General features: G+C 39.4%; 1 protein-coding gene and 1 long non-coding RNA gene across 13 annotated transcripts in view; one reads left to right on the plus strand and one right to left on the minus strand.

The window, feature by feature from the left end:
* The window catches only part of tcf7 (transcription factor 7), an 87385-nt gene that overhangs the window by 12937 nt on the left and 50346 nt on the right, over window positions 1-24102 (minus strand). For 5 of the 12 annotated variants that reach the window (XM_036142852.1, XM_036142851.1, XM_036142861.1 and 2 more), the window contains exons 4-10: window positions 22592-22718; window positions 9843-9930; window positions 5350-5439; window positions 3760-3879; window positions 3496-3658; window positions 3131-3238; window positions 1394-1441 (exon numbers count right to left, since the gene is read on the minus strand). In XM_036142852.1, coding sequence (XP_035998745.1) covers window positions 1394-1441; window positions 3131-3238; window positions 3496-3658; window positions 3760-3879; window positions 5350-5439; window positions 9843-9930; window positions 22592-22718 — 744 coding nt within the window. The remainder of the gene's footprint in view (window positions 1-1393; window positions 1442-3130; window positions 3239-3495; window positions 3659-3759; window positions 3880-5349; window positions 5440-9842; window positions 9931-22591; window positions 22719-24102) is intronic. The other 7 variants (XM_036142855.1, XM_036142853.1, XM_036142862.1 and 4 more) reach the window with 3 other exon arrangements.
* Window positions 3862-24102, plus strand: part of LOC110366519 — a 32200-nt gene continuing 11959 nt past the window's right edge. Inside the window, exons 1-2 of the long non-coding RNA XR_002426749.2 lie at window positions 3862-3971; window positions 5340-5496. This is a non-coding gene — a long non-coding RNA (uncharacterized LOC110366519). The remainder of the gene's footprint in view (window positions 3972-5339; window positions 5497-24102) is intronic.

The raw sequence follows: 24102 nt of genomic DNA on the forward strand, positions 1-24102 counted from the left end.
TAGAGGTTTTTCCTTCCCGTTAATGGGGAGTTTTTCTTTCCACTGTCGCTTCATGCTTGCTCAGTATGAGGGATTGCTGCAAAGCAATGGACAATGCAGACGACTCTCCCTGTGGCTCTACGCTTCTCCTGGAGTGAATGCTGCTTGTCGGGACTTTGATGCAATCAACTGGTTCCCTTATATATGATATTTTTGACCAATCTGTATAATCTTACCCAATCTGTATAATATGATTGAATTTGACTTTGTAAAGTGCCTTGAGATGACATGTTTCATGAATTGGCGCTATATAAATAAAATGTAATTGAATTGAATCTTACTGTGAAGCGATGTTGAGCTGCAAAAGTTACTAACTCTGAGCTATGAATCATTCAGTAAGGAAAAAGGCTTCTAATCTCAGGAGGATGGACCAGTGTTGTGTTGATGCATAACAGAAAACTTAAAACTAAACTGGTTCCAGCGGCCTCTAGCATACCAGGAAGCAATTTCAACATTTTTATACAGATCAATTAATAAAAAACAAAACAAATACAACACAAATTAGCAGAAATAAAATAGGATTGTAGCCTCAGGAAGGAGATTCCTAAGGAGAAATGAACCAAAATCTTTGCATATAGCAGAGCATCAAGCAAAGGACGATGCATGTCTCAGTTCCTGTGTTTAGGTCTTTACTTTCAGACACAGCTCCGCTGTTATACAGTCATTCTGAGGACATACATTTATTTTGTACCCCACTTGTCCACTCCCTGATAATTAATTATTTTTATCTGTGTAATAAGGTGTAATGGTTAACTTTAGGGACATGACAGAAAACGAGTCAGAAAGCTTTCAGGGCAAAAAGAAATGTCAAGGTTACATAAAAATATTGCAAGAAAGTCTGACTTTTTTGGAAGAGAAGTATGAAGAAACTGGTCAAAGTCCAGCAGAATTAGCTTTTTTTCTGAAATAAACAAACAACAGTAGGACTTTTGAAATAAAATCACATACAGGTCTAGTGCTTGAAATGAAACTCAAGAGGATAAATAAACTGATGCAGCGAGGCCAGCCATGCAGCCCTGCTCTCTGTTAGTTGAAAAAAAGGGGGGGGGGGGGGCTGATTTATACCTCTGTGTGCTGGAGAGTTTTAGTAGTACAGAAATGAGGCAAGAGTTTGTAAAGAGCATCCATAGCTGACCAATCAGATGGGTCTGTTGTGTGCCTGTGGTGGTTCACATGCTGTTCGTGATGCTTCGAGCGTGTGCGTCATTAAAGATTTCTTTGGAAGGTGCATGCAAACTTTGCACAGAAATACCCACAACCCCCTCCCCTCTCATGCAGCTTCTCAAACACTTTTTTTTTTTTTTTTTTACCCCACACCACAGAGGTATAAATCCATCATTAGACGAGTCCCTACCCAATCAGCTTTACTCTTTTCCCCTGCGACCCCGCTAAGGCCCGCCTCCTGCAAGAGTTCAACAGCAAACTGAGAAGTCAGAGGCACACAGCAGCCCAGATTCAGCACAACCCCCAAAACATTGAACTTTAAAAAAATAAAAATAAAACACCTGCATGCACCACACAGGAGCTATCTATGTAACATTTCACTTTGGTGTTGCGGGCAAAGGCGTCAATAAAATTCAGCGAATAAGATATTTCTTCAAATCAAACACTTGGGCCTATTGAGCTGCTCATGGTGTGCCTTCGCCATCTTTTTTTTAATCTTTTTTTAAAATGAAACAAGAATGAAAAAAATCTGTTTATCCAATGATTTGTACTTCATCACTAAAACTTAAAGAACTGTTGTTCATTGGGGTCTGAAAATGAATAGGAAGTGTCTCTTCTGTTTTAGAAATATCAGATATTAACTTATTAAAGTGTAAAACCTCCCCCTTTTTAGTGAAAATCTACGAGGATTTATCAAATGATGTATTAAAGTAGAAAAACTAATGAAATCTATTGAAAATCTAATTGAAGCAGACATCATTCGGAGAACAAACAGTAACATTTACTTGCTTCTTGATTGTTTTTATTTTAGTTTTGGAAAAATAGCTCCTATAAAATGTCCATGTTAGTTTTACCATACTTTTCCAGAATGAAATTTTTCACTTGGCTCCAGTTTTTGTAAAATTCAGGATATCTCAGCACAAGAAAATGTGCAAACTTGGGTTAGAAGAGTTACAAAATCTGTAACACAACAACTTCCCTGGGACAAAACCACCCCCACTACATTAAATCTATAAAATATTTCATGCACAGTTTGTAATCTGTGATATTTTCTTTGCAGAAATAAAAAATAGAGATTCAACGAATTGCAAGTTGACGAAAACCTTTCTAAATAGGTTTAAAAAGCAAAATGACTTTTGGAACGACACTGCATTTATCTGCAGGTTCAGTCAGCTAAACAAAAACAAGTCAAGATGTGATGAAGCAAACCAGAGATAAAAGGACACAATTTAACATAAACCAGTGTAAAAACAGTTTGATTTTTCAGAAAATCAGTTTTGTATGTTTCTGATGGTAAAATAAAAAACAGAGTCTGGAAACTCCAACATTTTTCAAATTGTTTCGTTTTAACCACATTTAACCAAACTGGGAAAAAGATCAAATCAAATCCCACGCTTTGACAAACTATATGAGCCTTTTTTCACATTTTCAGACCCAAGCAGTGTATAAATATTAAACAACCCTCCATGCAGTAGGTACAATATAAACAGTAGGTATAGCTCAGTAACAGTGACACGCCTTTTCAAACACTTTGTATGAATTAATAATTGTTAGAAACTAAAACGAAAAACTTCTACAATGTAAACACCAATATCTACGAGGATTTAAGTATTTAACTTTCATTTCCTCCACCGTCGCTACAACCATGGCAACCCGCTGACATCTTTTCTCTAATGGTTGTTCTGACCGCAAACCGAAATGCAAAAAATTCATCACTTTGGTTAACAATTCTGCACAACAAAAGGGAGGAACTTCAACGCTTTCCTGTTTACGTTTTTTTTTTTCTTTTGCTTTGAAAAAAAAAAAAAAAAAAAAATCAGCTCTTTGTATTGAATACGTTCGTTTAGCAGCAGTGAACCGGAGTTAGAGGAGGGAAAATACGGTTAGGAGGGGGTGGAATAGGAGGGGAAAAACAAGGTCTGCTTACGTAGTTGTCCCTAGCAGACCAGGTCGGGTAGAGCTGCATGTGGAGCTGTCTCTCTTTTCGGGCCAACTCGTAGTACTTGGCCTGCTCCTCCCGGGTCAGAGCGTGCCACTGGACACACACAGAAAGGAAGATCCCAAACAAAATGAGGGTTTGATCCTGTCAACACTTCAACCAGACACTTTTTACTTTCAACAGGAAGAAAACTTCTTTGACTATGGGGAAACAGGAAGAAACCTCTGCTCAGAATATTAGAACGTTGAGTTAATAGAAAAGAAAGCAGATGCATAAATATTCACGAATAACACGGCATATTTGTTCCCCAGCAGATATAAGCTTAGAAATGGCAAAGTGTGTGCGTCTCTCACCCTTCGTCCCAGAATCTGATTGATAGCAGCGCTCTCCTTTAACGTGCACTCAGCGATAACCTTCGCCCTCATTTCCTTCATGTAGAGCATGAAGGCGTTCAGGGGCTTCTTAATGACCGGTTTCTTGGGCTCCTTCTCCCGTTTGACCTCCACCTGCGGCTTCCTAAAGAAGCGAGAACACCCGCAAAAATATAAACACCAGGAGCGATGGAGATTTAAGCAGATTGAGTGAGTGCCATGGTTGTGATGAAGGAAATGACTTACATGTACATGCCTCTGTCGTACTGATCATGCTCCTGTTTTCCTGAAGAGGGCACTATGGCCGGGTGGGGGATCCCTGTAGGATGAACGCCCGACGGCCCGAGCATCAAAGAGTGTGGGAACCTGGTGGTGTTGAGACAGACAGGGGAGACGAGAAGAAACAGCAACAAGTGAGGCTCAGAGAGATGCATCAACTCTGATGGGTGGAGAGCACGGTGAACGTCAAAACAGAGAGGCACTTCTTGCTAAGCATTGAGCCTGAAAGCAGAAAAAGCATAATCTGAGGTCCAAATTGGATTTTGCATCATAAAATGTAAATATATTGAGTCAAAGCTGGTAAAAGTTCAACTTTTAATAGCTTTTTGGTGCCTAAATATTGTACTTTAACAGGCACACAGGATGAGTGACTAAAAGAAAAAATTTAATATACATAAAGGTATTAAATAGGTAATGATACATTAATATTATATAACTACAATGTTAGATATTCAATTATAATAAAATTGTAATTCATAATGTAATATATAAAAATATATCATGCTAAGTATGCAGCTGTGGTTTCAACATTTGTCACCACAAGAGGGCGCCAAAGTATTTTTTTTTTTTGCTAAAAGTTGATGGAACAACTTTTTACATTTTACACAGTGCACAAATAACCAGATTTCTTATTATTTCTTTTAAAAAATCCTGTGCAAAAGAGCAGCAGATGTCCTGACGTACCACAAACAAAAGAAACAGCACAACAACATCCAAACAGCGTCAAGCATCAAGAGCTGGCAGCTACAGAAGCATCTTGGTCAAAGAAAAAAAAAAACAATAAGCATGTTGCTGAATTTTCGTCACGGTGCTGTGCTGCTAAAAAGTGCATTTGACAGTTAAATTCAGGTACTACTTGGGGAAAAAAAAGAGTGCACAAACCAGTTTCTAATGTTGTAATACGGGCTTTAAAATGATTTGTTATTGAGATGAGACCACCGGTGTGATAAAACCACACGTCAGATATAAAGCATTTCTAAAACAAACCCTATTAAACGCTGAGGCCTCATCTCTGTGGCTCCGGCAAAGACAGAGCGTCCCCTTGTTTTAAGCAAGCCCTTATATCCGGCGTGTCTATGCAGAGACCTCTGACGAGGTATATATTTAAAACGGGTGAAATTTTAACCCTAAAGCATGTGAAGCGTGTAGGTATAGCCTTCTGTTGCGGCGGTTTTGAGGTCGGAGATGAGAAACAGACACAAATAAAAACACAGAGCTTAAAGCAGCAGAACAGCGGTTTTCATTATGCTTTTCATCAAGTAGGAGCAGCGATTAGCTTGGCTTGGCTCAGCTCGACTTGGCCTGCTTTGGCGAAATGCTGAGCTCATCCCGTTTACAGCACACCGATTAATATAAAAGGAAAATAACAGAAACAGTCCCGATGAAACTCTGATGGTTTTGCCCCAACAAGTGGAAAAGTCCTGCTCGGGTGTGTGTTTTTTTTTTTTTCCTGATGTGCTGTAAACAGGAGCTTGCTGTTGCGTAGCACGGCTTGTTACATTTTTTTTTTTTGTTCTTATTTCTTCCTGGCTCGGTCCGGCCGGCAGGATGCAGTACCTGGAGTAGGACGATGCGCTGGGGAGACTGGAGGAGTAGGGCTGCCTGAATCCACAAGGGGACAGGGCAGGGTAGACCGGCTGGCTCTGCCTGCCGTGGCACAGCAGAGGGAGAGACGGGAGCAGGAGGTGGATTTTAGCTTTACAGGTAAACGTTTTGTTGTTTTAAAAGTGAGGCACTTGTAAAATCGGTTTCCAGATTTACCTCCCAGGTTCTTTGGATTACCCTTTCTTACGTGGGAGACTCATTTAGCTGTATGTTTTTTTAAAGGCTGTGCTTGTATAAAGTCTTAAATCAGTAAAAATGTGTACAAACATGATGATGTGATGCACTAATATGGCTGTAAAAAAAAAAAAAAACAGAGTATGCGCTGCTAGCAGCTGTGTGCCAGCACAGAGCTGACGTAGAAGAAGCACCAACATAAACACGGTGGGAGGTCGAGGGTTGGGGATGGGACGTGTGAGACAGTCTTTGATATGTAGAAAACTGCCATCTAAGAGCGCCCCCCCCCTCCAGCTGACTGAGCCCAGGTTTTACCCAGACACAAACACATACTTCAATCCACATCCATTATCTAACCCTCCTTTAAAATCATCACCATCATCAAACACTTCCACTTTTCATCTCATGAGCTGAATCAGCTCCGGAGCACAGATCAGGTGTTTTTGTCAGAAAAAGGGCTGAAGCCCACTTCTGTTTTCTCTTAAAAAAAAAAAAAAAAAAAAAAAAAAAAAACTAAATCTAATAAGCAGTCAGGATCTTTAACTCTCGGTCGAAAGACCAAAAAGGTAACCAGTTGTCATTCAGCAGCAGTTTTTGACTGATGCCACAAGAAAAAAAAACCCAGTGACGGTATGTGAAAGGCATGACTGTGCCAAAGCATGCTGGGAACTACAGCTTCGCATCTTGTTAATGTAAAGATGCAGCTTTGTCATGGGAAAATAAATGTTTTTAAACATTTCTATAAAGGCTGTTAATAAACCCAGTTAGAAGGTGCTGATTGGACAGTTTCTCAGCGAAGTGTTCAACCAACTTAACTTTTTTAAGATTTTGTCCGTTTACATTCCCAGACTTGTGTTCAACGAGTATTTAATTTGATTTGACCAAAAGGTGGATGTTGAGGAAAAGAAACATCCCCACAGCATGATTCTGCCTCTCTCATGTTTTGAGCAGACTAAAACGTTCAGTTCTGATCTCATCAGATCAGAGAACCTTCTTCCACAAGCTTGATGTGTCTCCAATAAGGATTTTGGCAAACTACAAACAGGATTTTTAGCGATTTTCTGTCAACGACGGCTTTCCTCTTGCCACACTTTCATAAAGTCCAGATTTTTAAAAAAAAAAGGCCATATTAATGGAGGGCACGATTAATAGTTGTCCTGTCAGCAAAGTCGCCCACCTGAGCTGTGGATCTCTGCAGCTCCTACAAAGTTACCATCGGCCTCTTGGCTGCCATTGCCAACCCCGCCGGTTCAGGTGGACGGCAAAAGTCTTGTGAAAAACGGTTTGAATTGATATTTGATGATTTATCCTGATATAAATTACTTACAAATAGACTATGTTTATTGAATATTTAGGAGATTTACGCACAATTTGTAGATTTTATTTGTATTCTGTGTTGGTCCATCACATAAAATCCCTATAAAACACCTTGAATTTGGTGGTTCTACGGTGAGAAAATGCTGAAAAGTGTGATGGACATGAATATTTCGCAAAGTACTGTAACTAATGAACCTTAGCGTGACTCTTTTGGTACTAGTTGATGTTTTGCAATTCAAAGCTGCAGCCAGTTTAAACAAGAGAGTCTCTAACGTCCTTTTTTTTTTTTTTTTTTTTTAGCAATTTACCCTTCTTGATTCAATTTCCAAGGATTTTCAAATGGATCTCAACTAGATTTATGCTCTTTCACATTTGTTTGCTCAAATTTGAAGCTGCATCCTGGAAAAAAAAGAGATACAGACAACACATCTTTATGTGAGACGGATATAACCAATAAGCCAACAGGCGAGAGGGGACACCGAGAGGTGGCGGCGAAGGGACAGAAGTCCCAGGCTGAAAGTCAACACAACAGAAAACAAGTTTGACATTTAAACACTCCTCCTCCATGGTCTCCTCCTTCAACAAAGGAGCTACGCTACAAGGACCTAAAACAAGCAGATAATCTGCAGCAAAGGAGATTATCTGCTAATAACACTTGTGAAAAATCCACAGTGAAGGGTTCTTTCCCTGAAAAAGATAAAATGCTTGTATATCCATGGCTTAAGAAATATGTGGGGACAAATATTGTCCTGCAGAAACACAATAAACACACATGTAATCACACATAAAAAAACAACTCTTTCTTCTTAAATCTTCATGACATTTGATGTAAGACTTAAACTATTCCTGAGAGGATTTTTTTTTTCCCGGGCTCAGATTCTGGAGGTTGCTATAAACGGATTTGTGCTGATCCATAACTCTGTGGCAGTCTGACATTATAGATTCACAATCGCACAGCGGGACATTAAGACGAGAAAACGTGGAACAGATGTGTCTCTTTTTGGGCTCCTTTTTTCTGCAGAGTTTCAGCAAAAACCAAATAGCAACATCAGAACGAAAAAAAAAACAAAAGAAAAAACTATTCTGATTTAAAGTTTCCATGTCGTTGGAAATCCGCTGCAGCTAGAAGAGGATGGAAAAGTAACAAACGCATATTAGGGTAAAAAAAAAAAAAAAATCCCAGCGGTTCCGTGACTTGTTTACACTCATCTGTTTCTTCTCCATTACCATTACCTTCTCCATTTCCTTTGGCCAAAAACTACTTAAAAATCACTTTAAGTATTATTTTTATATGTCTATTACTTCTGCAGGTTATTGTAGCAGAAATAAATCCTCCTGATCACTTTATACAAGCCTGTTGTCATCAGCGGCGACATTGGTAACTTCAACAGTACCAGCATGATGCATGAGCACCAGGTTGGTACTGTTGTTACAGTTCAGGGTGTTGCAGGTTCTGCTGGTTTTCCTTTACTGAATAAAAACAGCTTAAAAAATCTGCAAACTGTAAAATAATAATAAAAAAAAAACTGCAGGAAGAAAACAAACCATCGACCTAGATGGTTTTGCAATAAATTCATGGTCTAAATAACAGGTTTTAAATCTCTGGCAGTATATCGTTGCGATTTTATAAAAAATATAAACTAATTTCAGGCAAAATGTTAGAAGTTTGTGTAAATTACGTCTGTTTAACTTGTGACCTGCAGGTCCTGTCCTTCTATACATGTTCTGGACACCTAAGTGTGCTTCTTGTTGGTAATTGACACATATTTAGAGATTGACTGATATTATGAGGCTGCTGATAAATTGGCGAATAATTGCTTTTTTCTAAAAATGATCAGAAATAGACAGTCTATCTGAAGATGGATGGAGCCAGACCCGGACCAAATGATTTATGGAGGAAACATGTCACAATCGGTCTGTCAGAGAGACACTATTGTAATTAATTCACCTACAAGATGATTGTTAAAAAAAGATTTAGAAACTAACTAGGCATACTGTAAACATTTAACTAGAAGAGGATGAATCTCAGGTTTTGTGACAGGCCTTTGCAGAAATTTGACCATAACTTTCAGCTGAGGATACATTTTTATCCTGACTTCCAAACACGTCTTATTGGAATAAAAACAAGGACAGAAACGAAACTTTATTAACAATAATTTTAAAAGATCATAATGAAATTTGGTTTCTTCTAGAGGATAAATGTGAAGAATTGTGGGAATGCTAGTTTTCAGCCTAAAGAACAAAAAAAAAAAAAACCTGTGTTGTGTCAAAAAGACACAGCAGAAATAGACAAATCTTTTAAAATTATATTTGTTCAAGGGGAGAAAATTTACATTTTCTAATTTATAATATTGACCTAGAAATTTAATCCTTCACAGTTTCAGATTGGTCAGTGATCTTTTCCAATCCTACCACAAAATTATACATTTAAAGGATGAAAAAAGGGACACTTTTCCAACTAAATAACTGTACAGTATTCTATTGTGACGTTGTAAATTTGCTGTCTGCTGATGGTAAACCTGAATTTCCCCACTGTGGGACAATTAAATACCTTTCTATTCTATTCTATTCTAAAGGCTGCTACTTTGCTTTTAAGGGCTTTTCTTAGTTAAACATCAGTTGTTTTTGGTGGGTATAAACTACAAAAACATGAGCAATCAGTCATCAACATCCCAACGGCACGGTTGGGATGTTGACGACTGATCGCTGTTGGAATTAACCTTTATCAAACTATATCTGCTTCTTGTTCTTTAAACAAACGGGCCGAACTGCAGCACTGAGTTGCCCTGAATGTGAAAATTTCCAATGTTTCATTTTGTCCGACTGACGGTTTTGTGGTTTATGTTAACAGAAGAAAACTACGTATTCCTGCCAAAAAAAAAAAAAACAGGGGAAGTTTTTGGCATTTTTTATTTAAACATGGAACAAGTTATTAAACAATGTGTGCAACTCACCAGCTCATGGAGGGGGTGATTTGGCCAACGCCACCTGGAGGAAGGGAGTAATACCCTGAGAGGTCCTGGGACTGGTGCCTGTGGACGCCTGGAGGAAATGTAAAAAAAAAATCTATCATATGGTGTCACTTAGGTTGCTATAACACGGTGTAACGTCACTAAATGGTTTGAAGGATCTGTCTGAGATCAGAACCCGGCCTCGGGTCTGAGCTGCTATCAGCGCCACTAACGGCCTGGGAACCTGCCATTAAAGACTCTCCTAACAAAGGTCGCACGCTCCCGCTCCGTGCTGTCGCGCTGTGTGTCCCTGCACATGTGGGGGGGGGACCCTCCGCTGGGAGCTGCATAATCTGGCCTGTGGTGACTGTGCCCACACTGTACAAACACACCCAAACATGCATACAAACATTCAGTCTTCATCTCTACTTATGGCCGAGCTGCTCTCCAACAAAAGAAAACGCAGACTGCGCGACTCTCTGCCCTCGCTCAGTAAACAGGCTGCCTCTCTCCGACTGTCTCCCTCTTTCTTTGTGCCCTTCAAAGGAAGTCATTTGTCAACATGCACCACCTAGCACTTAGCGCGGCTGTGCTGCTAACCTGTGTTTGCAGCAGAGGAATGCTGCAGATGACTGTAATTTGGCCGCGGCTCCGGGCCTGTCTCAGGACCCCGAGCTGCTATAAATCTGGATGACAGGAATGTGACTGAGTCAGTGGACCTGTCTCACCACTCCAATCCGTCCTCCCCTCCATTAATCCCGCCACACCCATCCCCCCCCCCCGTTGTCCCGTGCTCCCGCAGCTTTTTGTCACTGGCTGTCCAATCTTCCAGGATCCAGACTCACCCCTCTTTTACCTTTTGACCTCCCCTCCTTCATTACAGACCTCGGCTCGTTTTGTTCCTCTCTCTGATCTTCTTAATCATCAACCCCCTTACATTAACCTAACCTCTGCTCTGCCTCACCTCGATGTTATCAAACCTTTCTCACCAGGAAAATGCATCTATTACAGACTTACTGCTCCGCTAATTAAGTTGGTCTGGACACAGAAACTTGTCTTTTTGCCCTTTACCCAAAAACCTGGGCTTTATGTGTTCAGGAAATAAAAAATGACAAGAAGCAAGTGATGTCAAATGCAAAAGGATTCTTTCCCTTTGAACTTTTACACATTTTGTCACATTTTAACCATAAAGAATGTTACAATGACCCGAAGGATACAAACAGAGCTAACAGGGAATGGTTTTGAATCTGATCAAATTGTATTCATGCATTAATATGGCCTAGTCAAAGTCCAACTGAGAATCTGTGGTAATGTTTTCAATTCAATTTGATCAACATCAAGATGTTTTGCAAGTAAGAATGTAAATTAAAATGTCAGCCTGCAGATGTGCACAGCTGTTAGGAACTATGAAGTGAACGGTGTTTCTACTAAGCATTAAGTCTGTGTACGCCACACTTATCAGGTTCTTATTAGTTTTTTTTTTAAAACTGCGTTTCTTTTTCCTTCCACCTCACAACTACGCTGAAGAACAAATTCCCACAGCATGATGTTTTCACCGTCATATTCGACGGCTGAAAAACTGTGTTTATGGGTGACGTGTCACACTATTAGTTTTCCTTAACTCATATTAAGGCTTCATATGGTATATCACATTATTAACGGTTGTTCTAATGTTGCAATATGTTGAAAGAGATCAAGGGGAAAGACTAGTTTTGCAATTCTCCATATAGTTAGTGGATTAATTGTGCTAAAGGTGGTAAATATTTGTTTTATCTAAGCTGTGATCTAGTCTCAGAGAAACTAAAAATTACTGCATTTAGACAAAAAAAAAGCAGCTTTAGTTTTTTTTCTTATACCTTCACAGCATGAGCTCTTCAAGCGGCAATGATACATTAAGATCTGTTATTCAGAGTGAACTCCTTATTGGAAACAAAGCGACGTGTGAAGATTGACAATGGTGCTGCAAAACAGCAAACAGAGAGACGTGTGAACAAGAGCAAAACAGAGGGACTCTTGATTACATGGTTCCTTTGCAAAGTGCTGCATCATTTAGGATTGCTTTGCATCGACCGATACATGAACTACAGTGTCGTACAAGAGAACTACAAGTGTTCAGTGACCTACAGCCCATAATTGGTTTGGACGCACAGAGATGCATAAGATTAAGAGGCTGCGGGTTGCTGCGCTTCTTCACCACTTGGAGGAATTGCATGAAGGATCAGGTTGTTTACCTAAAACCAGGGGCTAAACCTCAAATCATAAAGCTGAAAACTTTAACAGGAGCTGAGGATGTTACAGAAAAATGTGCCGTTTCAAACTTAACTTAACAAGGTTTTAAAAAGATACGGTTTCAAAGGGTTCCTACAGTTTGAAGTTCTTTTATTTAAAGACGAAAGAAAGTGTAGAGTTCCCATTTCCCACTTATTGGTGCACGATATCGGTCATCTGGCTGAAAGAGGGCAACAAAATAGTTCATATTTATTGTGATAAAAAACGAGGACAGTCAGTGGGGCAGGTTGTCTGTTAAACAAACAGATCTGACTAATTAACCAGCTCATTTAAGCTTGTTAGACTAAAAAGCAGCAGAAACAGAAAAAGGCATACAATATTCTGCAAGGTTCAGGAGAACACGTGAATGCCACACTATTTCTCAATATTGTGATCGAAACAAAAATCATGATTAACCCAAATTTCCCTGACACTTTTCTTACTTACAATAGACATCAAATGTCTATCCAAATGGCCAAAAATAGTATTTCCATGCAGAATTTGCATGCATAGCTCTTAAAATATAATATTCACCACATATTTCACCCAAACATTCAATTGTCATGGAGATATTGCAAATATTTTGAGTTGATATATTGTCCAGCTCTGATATTCTGTGAAATCTGCCCTTTAAAACTACTTCTTATTCTATGCTTTTGCTCAAGTTTATTAAAAATTCAAAATAACCGTAAAAATGTTAGAAATACCATTATTATGACTGTAATTGTCTATTTATTTTTATACTTTTAGTAGCAGTTTAAATGATTGTTGTTTTTCCACATTAGATAAAGCCAACCACATGATGTGGCTTTAAATGCATATGCAAATATTGTGATATTGTGATTTTCTTTATTTTTAAGTTTTAGCTCTGGTCAATGTCTAGTCGGTGAATATTAGGTAACCAGGCAAAAGCAGTACATCAGAAAGCTGTATAACATTTGCTACATTAAAACTGTCCTTTTGGCTGCATTTCTTTCTTGAAATGCTGCTTTAAGTGACCAAACATCTGTGACAGAGGTGGCTGTGATCATCTTTGTGCCACAACACCTTTCTCTCGAGTACACCTCGAAGCGTTTGGTATGACGGGAAATGTTTGTTCTTCATTCGTCACACTTTATTTAAATGGTAGCTTTAGCACATTAAGGTCAACTGTTGAGAAAGCTGACAAAATAATACGGGTATAGGAGCCAAAACTGTTGTTGAATCTGAATTTGTTCTTGGGCAAATAACATTTTACACAAAAGTAATGCTTTATCCTTAATCAAATCAGATAAACGTAATAGATAAGGTGGAAATCGTCCATAATATCAATGACTGAGTACAGCCAACGCTAATCCATTTGGTGATATTGAGGTGATGAACTTTACATCCTCTCTCGAAATCACCAAGTTTCGCTAAAATGAGTTGCTCGCAAACATCAAAACCGAAATCCCAAAAGGCGACTTTTATTTCGCCGGCTTATCAGCAGCACGTCGCGTCGATGGCGACGTCGCACCGGTTTCTGTAAGTCACGTTTTGTCCCTCGTTGTCACCAGCAGCACCGACTGCTGTTGGGAAACCTGAAGGGGGAAATTAGCAGCAGTAGTGGGGCAGTTTTCTTTGGAATGCCCCTTTTTTATAAAGCGGCCCTCTAGCAGCCGAGCGACTGCAACTATCTCACGGCCTCCGTGTCAGCGTCTCGGGAGCGAGATCAAAGGTGGACCATTTGAGTCAAACCAGCTCGCTATCAGAACGCGTGCTTGTTAAAATGAGAGTAGAGGAGCTGAAAATAGTATCCCTGTGCAGATAATGTGCTGCGGTGGTTATAACCACTGAGAGTGAAAGCGCTGCAGCTTCTGCACCTTTAAATGACTCGTCAATCAGCCTGTGTGGCGCACATTAAAGAGCCCAAGACCAGAATAAACTCTGTAGTGCTTTCTTACAGTAAGGGTGGGACTTACTCAAGTGTTGAAAAAGTTACTTTTACTAAAAGCAAAGATCGAAACTCACAGTAATAATAAAACTGTTTTACAGTGTAAAGCTACAAGAGGTACTTTTCATTTCTTATAGGCAGTTTCGCTTCTCAATTTTTTTTTTTTTTTTTTTTTTTGGTCTTTAAGTGAACTAAATCCCACTCCAGCTATTAATTTGAAAATAGAAACATAAAAGTAAACCCCACTGGGATCCTGTTTGAGTCACCGTTCTTTAGCTTACTTTTATACTATATGTGTAGTCTTCTTGATGTTTATGACTCACATTTACTTATCATTTATGGTGTCAGCTTTTTTATTTCATGTTTTTTTTTTTTTTCATTGGACAAAAAGAAGACAAATACATCAACACCAACATTCTCAAAAGTTTACAAAATTTTCTATTTCTTAAATAAAAACAAATAATGTCTTGAGCGATTGATGTCCGTGTAAAAGTTTAAAAAGCTACAAATGCAGAAAAAACTTTACAGACCACAAAGCAGACAAAAAACAAACAAAGCAAGATGTAGCAATGTTTCTTTTTGTTTAGTTAAAATTTAATTACATTTCTAGTAGTAAAGTTTAAAAAGTAAAACTCATATAATACATAACTTTGATGATTACTGCTTACAGCTCATGAAACCTACAGTTTCTCACATTTTGATATTATATAACTGCAACGATAGAATAACATTGAATCAAAAAGCTCTTTGTTATGGTTACATTATTCCTACACAATCATACGGAAAACTGCTGATTTGACAGCTGTCCAGTACACAGTCATAGATACCAGCAAGAAGAAGGTTAACTCACAGTCATTGCTAATGAGGCTGTGGTGTCTAAACATTAATGGAAAGTTGAGTGGAGGGAAAAACTGTGTCTGGAAAAAAATCGCCTATAACAAGGAAAATAACCGCTTTGAAACTTGCATTAAGATAAATAGATGGGTAGATTGGATCAACTCTTTTTGTGGGATGTGTTATGTCGTAAAGCAACAAACTATTTTCAGCAACTAAACACTTAGTGTTGCTTCACATTTACAAACTCAGATTGTGTATTAATTTGAAAAGTGTGATTTCAAATTGCATTGATGCATGTGGTTCTTTCATGGGTTTTCATAACAAATTACAGAAATTTGTTGGTCTGAAAATACCCCAAACTGCACCTGCAGTCTGCAAAGGTTGTTAACACTCTTGCTAACAAGTGCCATAACACATACAAGCTTATACAGTAAGTGCAGACGTGTTTCACTTCTGCTTTTTCACTCTGTATTTTCCAATTTATTGTCCGGCCGACAGTCATAACCAAACATCGGTGCAGTGTGGTAGCGCTTGATCAAGGTTGATGTTTGCGTTTTGAATCACTTGCGGCGTTTATGCTTGACTGCAAAATGTCTGAAATGACCAGCTGGGTCATATAGTGTCAAAAACAACCTGCCAGGAGACTCAACGCGACCTTGGATGATCAACGTGAGGTTTTCAATGTATGAAAAGCAAAATATGAAGTCCCTAGGACCTAAAACAGCAGCTTTAATTGGCTCACAATATATGCCTAATTACACATATTATGATTTCTTGCTTATGTAATATAAGTTAATGGTTTAAAAATGGTGCACTTAAAATAGAAATATAAACATAATTAAAAGTATTTATTATACACATCCAGGTAAATATATTATTACCTGGTTTTAGTAATATTTACATGTTTATTCCAAAATAGTGTATTGCTCATCTGACTTCTCTGGGTACAAGAGAAAAACTAAAGGATTGTCAACAATCTGACCTAAGAGGCTGTTATTCTTGCATTCTTGCCATTCCCACAGCATGTCTGTGATTTTAAGTCTTTTTTTGCCTCAGAGATGAGATGAGAGTTTCATATGAAACTCTTGTTTTGTTGTAACGGTGGTAGTGACCAAAAACACCTAGACTTGACCTTTCCCCCACAACAATGTCTCTTCGTCAATTCATTGTTTTTAAGTATATGAATGATAGATGAAATATATTCACCTTTGAAATCTAAACCTGTTTTTTTTCTGCAATAGAATAATTATATTTTTGGAAGACCTGGAATGCAAAGCAGCTCCAACAGGGAGACATTTTTATCTACAATGAAAGTTTGTTTACATGCATGACTCTCGCAATAATAGTCGAATCCAGTTTTCTTATAGGCTGTGTAGGTCCAATGTTTTTGCAAAGCCTGCTTCTGATTGGCTGACCCAGCTCAGGAAGACTCCTCTGGAAGCTGTCAAAGGGAGCTAAATCTTGTCTTAAACATAATCACTAAAAATGGCTTTTAGCTGATTAACTTGACGGATTTGGTTGCGATCGATATTTCTGTTCATTTTACGTGTTTTTACCTTTGTCTAGAAATTCTGTGTGAAGTTCTTTTCCCTCCACACATTTGACAGGCCTAGCATCCCTCAGTGACTCTTTTTTTTAAGTGTTTTTTTTCCCCCCTTTCATGACCAATTCTGTTCTGAATCCGATAGAGGAGCCTCCAGACATCCAAACAGCTAGTACCAGGACAACTCAGTATTAATACAATCCTGGTTAGGTGTAATTTATTTGATAAATAACCCTTCATATGGAAAAATATCCTGAATCTCTTTATAAATGTGTGATGAAATCATTAATTGGAACAGATGATAGAGTCATATTTCAACTTTACATTCATTGATATAGTTTTACACAGTATATCAGCGGCTACACTGTAGTAAAAGCAACATTATGATGTTCCAATTACATTTCAGCAAATACTTATTTTTTTACATTTATGGTCAAATGGTAGGTTGTGATTCCAGGAACATTACTAGAAACTGTAACAGGCGATTTTTTAAGGGAGTTAAGATGTTCTAACATAGCTGATAAACACGCTGTGATTTAATAAAAAAAAAGGGGAAGTCAATGGGAAAATTGTGTACAAGTGGGGCGAGTTTAGTAAACATTTCACAACATAGAGACATATCTTAAGGCAGGGCTGAAAACTGACAGTGGGCGGTAATGGAAATAACACAGGAAGTAAGCTGTGCACTGAGAATAAGGTGAGAACTGGAGCTTAAAAACATTAAAGGAAGTTAAACCAAAGAAGAAAAAAAAAACTGTTAACTTTCAGAAGAATCCAGAAACAAATCTGCCGGCAACTCTCAGATACTTTGACAGGAACATTTACTCGCCACCGCCCTTGTGATGTGATGAAGAGTGAGAACTTAACATTGATAAAACATGAAGCAGTGTTTGTATTATGCGTATTATGCTTGTAGCGTACGTTTATTGACTGATTAAAATGAAAAGCTAAGCGTAAGACGTGCGTATGCTGCTTTGCTATGCTTAGAGCAACGCGTCAGTAGTCTTTCTTCCTTAACACAGCTCTCTCCTGAGAGGGAGAGCTGTCCGTCTCTGCCGGGAGGACCGAGTAGACGGACGACACTGCCCTGTGTCTAACATAAAGCCAAAATAAACATAACTTTTGTATTGAATTAAATTACTTGGTTTATTGTTGCTAGCACGTACTCTGGGCGAAGGATGCCTCACATGAATGCACTTCTAGTTTAGACATTACAATCAGGCAGTCTTGTATTGATCAGGTAGTGACACAGTGTACCGTAATGCTCCGAATATCCATTGAGCGGAGCGGCTTCGTTGCTAACCAAAGTCATAGTTACACATTTTAACAGATTGTTGAGCACATTGTTCCACATAAAATCAGTCAGTAAACACAACGTTAATCATACATAAGGTGCACCGGATTATAAGGCGCACCATCAATCATCAATCAACCGCCTTATAGTCCGAAAAATACAGTATTACCGTCTTTGTTGAGCAAAAAAAACCTCAGTATTGTACAAGTTTCTCTTCTGAGGGCCCCATGCTGGACTTACACCTGGTTCTAATTGCAGTTGAAACACTACTGAATGAATAATAATAATTTTAAGCTCTTTAAATGTTTCTAATTAAAAGATTGTATAAATAAAAAAGTATTATGTCCAGCGCACGTCACCTCAGGTCAGTTTGCCACATTCAGGGTAACGGCGTTCATGCATGCCAACCTGGAGTGTCAATCGGCATAAACCATCCCTCTCGTTCGGATTACAATGTCATCCCGATTGAGCTTAATCTGATCACAATATTCTGATTGGCTTGTTTACATGATGCCTTTTTAACCCATCTAAATATACCTATAGAAGTATATCAATATGTAAGGAGGCAAGGATTGCGTTTTTGCTTTGATTAGTGAAAATGTGTGATGATGGACAAGGGGTAGAGCAAAGGTGTCAAACTCAAGGCCTGCGGGCCAAATCTGGCCCGTCAAGGTAAATTATCCGGCCCTTGAGAGCCAAAAAAAAGGCATATATCCTTTTAAAGTGTATAAAGTGGCTAAAACTGTGCCTCCTGTAAGTGTAACTCACCCCAATATCAACTTTTTTTTGCAGATAAACTGTATAAACTGGGCCTAAGGGTGCTACTTTTATGTTACTGTGCATTTTTTATACTACTGTGTGAACTGGAATGAAATTATGAAATGAAAAGTATCGTCTCTACACATGCAAGCGGCCCTTTTAATGACTTCATGATGCCAAAGTGGCCCCATATAGAAATTAGTTTGACACCCCTGGGGTAGAGCAACTGATGATTGAACCCTTAGGGGTTTAATACAAAACTCTATGACGAGTTAAACGTCTTAACCATCTTTAAGCAGCAGACCACAGCTCTGACTGAAGTTGTTTCAAGCTAAGAAATTCCTCACCTAAGCACCCCACTCCTCAGCTGAACAAAAAGTATAATCCAGGCTGAACTCGGATAGGTGTGTTAAAAGCAATGACCTCACTGGTAAGGAAGTCCATGCCAGTGATCAGCTGACAAACGGCAGGTATGAGGTAAGGTGGCCGTGAATTTTGCGCGACCACTCCCCCTCCCCGTGCGTGAAAACGCTCTGAGAAAGGCTGGATGCAGCAGCAGGAGCCGCCAGGTGTTCGCAGGGTGTTTGTGGATGTGTGAGGTGGAAGCAGGTGGCGCGGTCTGTCATTAAGAGCTGACTCACGGATCCACCGTCACTTATGGATATACGCGCACAGAGTCTAGACCAGACAAGGAGCATGTGTTTGTATGAAAAGGGGGATTTCCAGACGGAGCAGGCGGAAGATTACCGCAGGTCTCTCTGTTTAATGGCTGATCACAGCAGCACAATACCGGTTTTCTTCTCACTTCATCTTATCGTCTCTGCATGAAAGATGGTCCTGGGGATGTCGTCATTAGTGTGTTAGAGAGCTATTACTTTTACAAAGTTATTTATATCCTCTGAGCTTTTTCACATTTTGTCATAAACACAAACCCTAAAGCTGATTTTGGATTTTGTGTAAAAAGTAGAGGATAGCTGCGAAACGGTTGTAAAAGGATTCACTGTTGAATTTTTTTTTTAAACAAATAACTATCTGAAAAGTGTGGCTGGTATGTGCATTTGGCCACACCAAATCAATACTTTGCAGAACATTGTTCTGCTGTAATTACAGCTATATGTGTTTTGGGGTGTGCCTCTACCAGCTTTCCACACCTAGGGACTGAGATTTTTACCATTTGTCGATGCAAAATAGCTCAGATTGGACGAAGAGTGTCTGGGATCTTCAATCTTCAAGTGTTGCATCAAATTATTATTTGGATTTAGGCGTCGACCCTGACTGGACCATTCTAACACGTGAATGCTTTGATCTAAACCGGTCTTTTGTAGCTCTGGCTGTATAATTAGGGTCATTGTCCTGCAGGAAGCTGAACTTCTGCCACAGTCTCAAGACGTTTCCAACCTCTAACAAGTTGTCTTCCAGAATTGCCCGTGTTTCATAATGGGGATGACGTCTTCAAGGTGAAGTGCTTTGCATGTAGGACAAAAGGTTACACTCTGGTTTCATCTGACGAAAGCACCTTCTTCCACATGCTTGCCTGGCTTCTAGCAAAGGCAAACAGGACTCCTAATGGCTTTCTTTAAAACAATCACTTTGTTCTTGTCACTCATTTATAAAGTGTATGACTAAACATTTTTCGGATTTCACCCGAGTTCTTGATCTCAGCCGAGTTACCACTAAAAAAAAAAAAGACCCTCCTTGTCCAGGTTTTTGGTTTAAGTGGTCAGGCACAACCTGCTGATTCTCTTTCATGGACTGAACAGTGCATCTGTGAGATGGTCAAATCTTGGGATACAGTTTTAAAACATACCCCTGCTTTCATATTCTCCACCTCTCTCTCTCTGATGCGTTCACTGATTTACTCTAACAAACCTTCACAGAACATCTGGAGATTGAATTGTACACAGGTGGACTTTATTCGCCGATTAGATGATCTCTGAAGGTTATTGTTTGCATTGGGGGCATCAGAGTGGAAAGAGCAGAATTAAAATGGAGGTTTTATTTGAGAAGTCATGCATATTTTCCATCCACTACACATTTATGCACTACTTTGTGTCAGTCCAGTACATTAAATCCAAACAAAGGTAAAATTATAGCTTGTGAGTACAGCACGACAAAATGGTTTGTGATTATGTTTGCAGATGACACCGCCCGAAATGCCAGCACCTGACAGGTTTTAGTGAAAGAGATGCTGGGGACATAATGTTGATGAAAAATATGGGATTTACATTCTTATCACAATATTTAAGATTGAGATACTTTTGTGGATCCTCTACAAGATTTCCTCCGTTTCCATAAAAGTGTACCATCAACAGGCGATGCGATTTCTTCTATTGGTTTAACAATTGCGTGTTTAGGCCACTCATAAGAGGCTGTGGTAGTTAACGTTATCAGAAATTCCCATCAGCCGTGTGGTTATTGCACTTCACACACAAACCACAGGATAAAATCACATAAATGACAACTATACAAGTGATGTTTTAGTTTCATTTCGCTGGAAATGTACCAACAGACTCAGTGCCCGCATTGCCTCTGTGCCCACACTTCCTGCTCCCTGATACGCTCTATTATATGTAATAATTTTTAGACGTACATAGGACTGAATTTATCCTGCTTTTTGTCACAGAGGCTAGACTGTGTTCAGCTTTGGATGAGTGAGGGCAAATGAAGATCTGACCCAGTTTGAATTGTGGAAGTTTAATCCTCACAGGATGCTCTCCATCTTCAGGAGGACTTTTAATTTAAAATAAAAAAAAAGCTTATAGAAGTTGTCACAAATACGTTCAGAAGTAAAACGACTTTTTAGATTCTGGCTCCAGTGAGGCAAACTCCAGTAGTGTTTAAAGGTCACGGTGTGTTTTCTTGTGTCTTCCAGAGTACATTGTGTATTTGTATGCGATGTTTGCAAAGTAGAACCTTGTGGGATCTGCTGTGATGAGTTTGTGCGATTGTCACCCTAATTGTTTCCATCTTTGTGTGTGTGAGTCTGTGTGTGTGTGTGTGTGGTTGGCAGTCCCTTCAGAGGAGCGGACCACTTTAGAGCTGCTGTGGGATCGCCACAGGCTTACAGAGCCGGTGCTGCCACTTTACACACTGCATGCACATCTGAGTGAGTGTGTGTGTGTGTATGTGAGAGAGGTATATGGAGACAATCAATTTGTTATCTTGCATCATTTTGGTGTGCGTGTGTGTGTGTCCACATCTGGTAAAATGAGAGAGGACTTGAATACTTGACCATTCTGAATCTTTTTTTTTTTTTTTGCAGATGTGATGAATAATTATTTAACAACACAAACAGAATGTGTGTGGAAGAGTTCAGCAGCTGTCCATAGCATGTCTGCCCCAGCGTATGTGTGTGTGTGTGTGTGTGTGTGTGTGTGAATACATGACATGCTATCAGTAGGAACAACCTTTGCCTTGAGTCTGCTTGTTTTTTTTTGAGTCTGCTCGTTTGCATTCCCATGGAGCTCTCTGGTCGTCCTTCATCTGTCTACATCGTCCTACATGGAGGCAAACTTTCATGTGATCCTTGCAGGTAGACCTTAAATGTTCTCCTTTAACCTTGCCTGCGTTTTCACCCATCTTGTCCAGTCACTCACTGACAATTTTCAGAAAAAGAAAACATTATTTTTCTGCGTTAAGCCACTTAACTCTGGCCTATGAATTTATTGGACATAACATTTTTTTTCTAAAATCTGGAGAGGACTCAGAGTTGTCGCTACACCCTGACAGACAACTTAGCCACAACTCGGTATTGAAGCAGGTGAAGAAACCAGGACTAAGTTAGATCACCAGGGTCAAAACTACCCCTGAAAACAACCCTAGGTAGGACTTCTTGGAGGCACTCTAAACCTAAGGTGGAGCCTTGTAGTGGGAGAGATCTGAACCTTTCTCACTGGTTGAATATTACCAGCGTTTTGATTCAGTCGTCTCCCATATTATAGTCTTTGGCAGTTCCTATTCTCCATATCCTTGTTTGAATAAGAAACTTTTACACCCCGCCACGCATTTGTTTTACAGCATTTGCATTGAAGCACTTTGATAACATCCACCAAACCCAGGTGAGATATTTTTTTTTTAAAGAGATTCAGGTCAGTTTTACACAGTTGCACAGACTCGGATGTGTGTCGGTGTGTTCCCACCTGTCTTCTGGCTCATGTCTGTGGGCAGGTGCGGAGGACTCGGGCTGAAGTGGTCGTTGCTGTAGGGCAGCAGGGACGTCAGCGCGTGCATCCCGTGGGATTGCTGTACCACCGACACTTTGTTGGACTGTTGGGGAGACACGACAACACAAAATACGTTTAGTTTTGTTTTAGTGAATTCATTAGGCTGGTGATAACAACTTTGATCCCCAAAGCGTTTAGGTGATTGATTCATAATTTGAAAGTTATGGATTATTCTGCATTTGTTGTATATTTTACCATACATACTGCAATCATGCATTGCATGCAGGGAAACATAAAAACAGTGTGTCAATTGTTACTTTTTTGTTTAATGAACAGCTTAACTGTGAGTTCTGAAGCTATGAGTGAAAGAAAAAGAATGAAATCAGCTTTAAATAAAAGATCATTAGTTATTTGTAATTAGTAACATCATTTCAGTAGAAAAAGATTAACAGAACATCACAATCATGGTGTTTTATTTTTGCAATTTCCCCGAACATTTTTTTAATTCATGCAAGCAAAGGCAAGAAAAGGACCAGAAAATCTCGGTTTTAGCAACTAGAAAACAACACAGGCCAACTAAAAACAGAAATTTCAGCAATTTTGCATCTTTACTATTTAAACACACAGCAGCATTTGCCAGAAGATACAGAAGTCTACCACAACGCAAATACACACACATACTGAACACATATATATAAGACTAAAGGAAAGGGGAAAAACTGGATACTTTAAACATGTTTTGGAATAAAAACGATGGGCTGTAGTTTGCTCCTGCTTGTTTTCACGGGAGACTGGAAGAGGAGGAGAAAAAGGAGGAGGAGGATCGTTCGATCGATAAGCCTTTGATGATCAAGTGAGACTGCGTGCGAGCTAGTTTGCTTTCATGTTTCTGTTTACAAATGGCTCTCAATAAGTTATGTGAAATCCGGTTATTGCTAATGCTCTCGGCATGGTGGCCGACATCCGATATGTCGCAGCGGTTTGCAGAGTTGGAGGCAGCCAGGCCGTGCAGGCTTAGACACAGTTTGGACTTTGCGGTGTGAGTATATTTGTAAGTGAGGGTCATTGTTTCTGTGCAACTATAAACATGCATGTTTCTGTGCGAGTGCAACTACGTTTTTTTTTTTTTAATCACGTGGCGATTATGAATGGATGCTTCAAGCATGTACAAACGAGTCCAGGAGCTGGGTTTAGCTCCTGAACGCTTAGGAAAGACGAAGATTTGTATGTACATGAACATTTTTCTGAAAACGTGTTCTATAATCGGAGATGGAGGGATGTGTGTGCATGTAGGTCCATTTGCATTAAGCAGCACTACAGAGAGGAAGATCTTGGTGCAACCTGCTGGGTCTCCTGCTGAGTTACAAAGTGAATACCTTATCACTTTAAGGCAGAGCTTCCACACGCTGCACTCCACATTAACACGCACGCACACACACACACCCACACACACTATCCATCAGCATCTTAAAGTCTTACTCTGACCA

The sequence above is a fragment of the Fundulus heteroclitus genome, chromosome 11, assembly GCF_011125445.2.
Source record: "Fundulus heteroclitus isolate FHET01 chromosome 11, MU-UCD_Fhet_4.1, whole genome shotgun sequence".
In the NCBI taxonomy this organism is placed as follows: Eukaryota; Metazoa; Chordata; class Actinopteri; order Cyprinodontiformes; family Fundulidae; genus Fundulus; species Fundulus heteroclitus.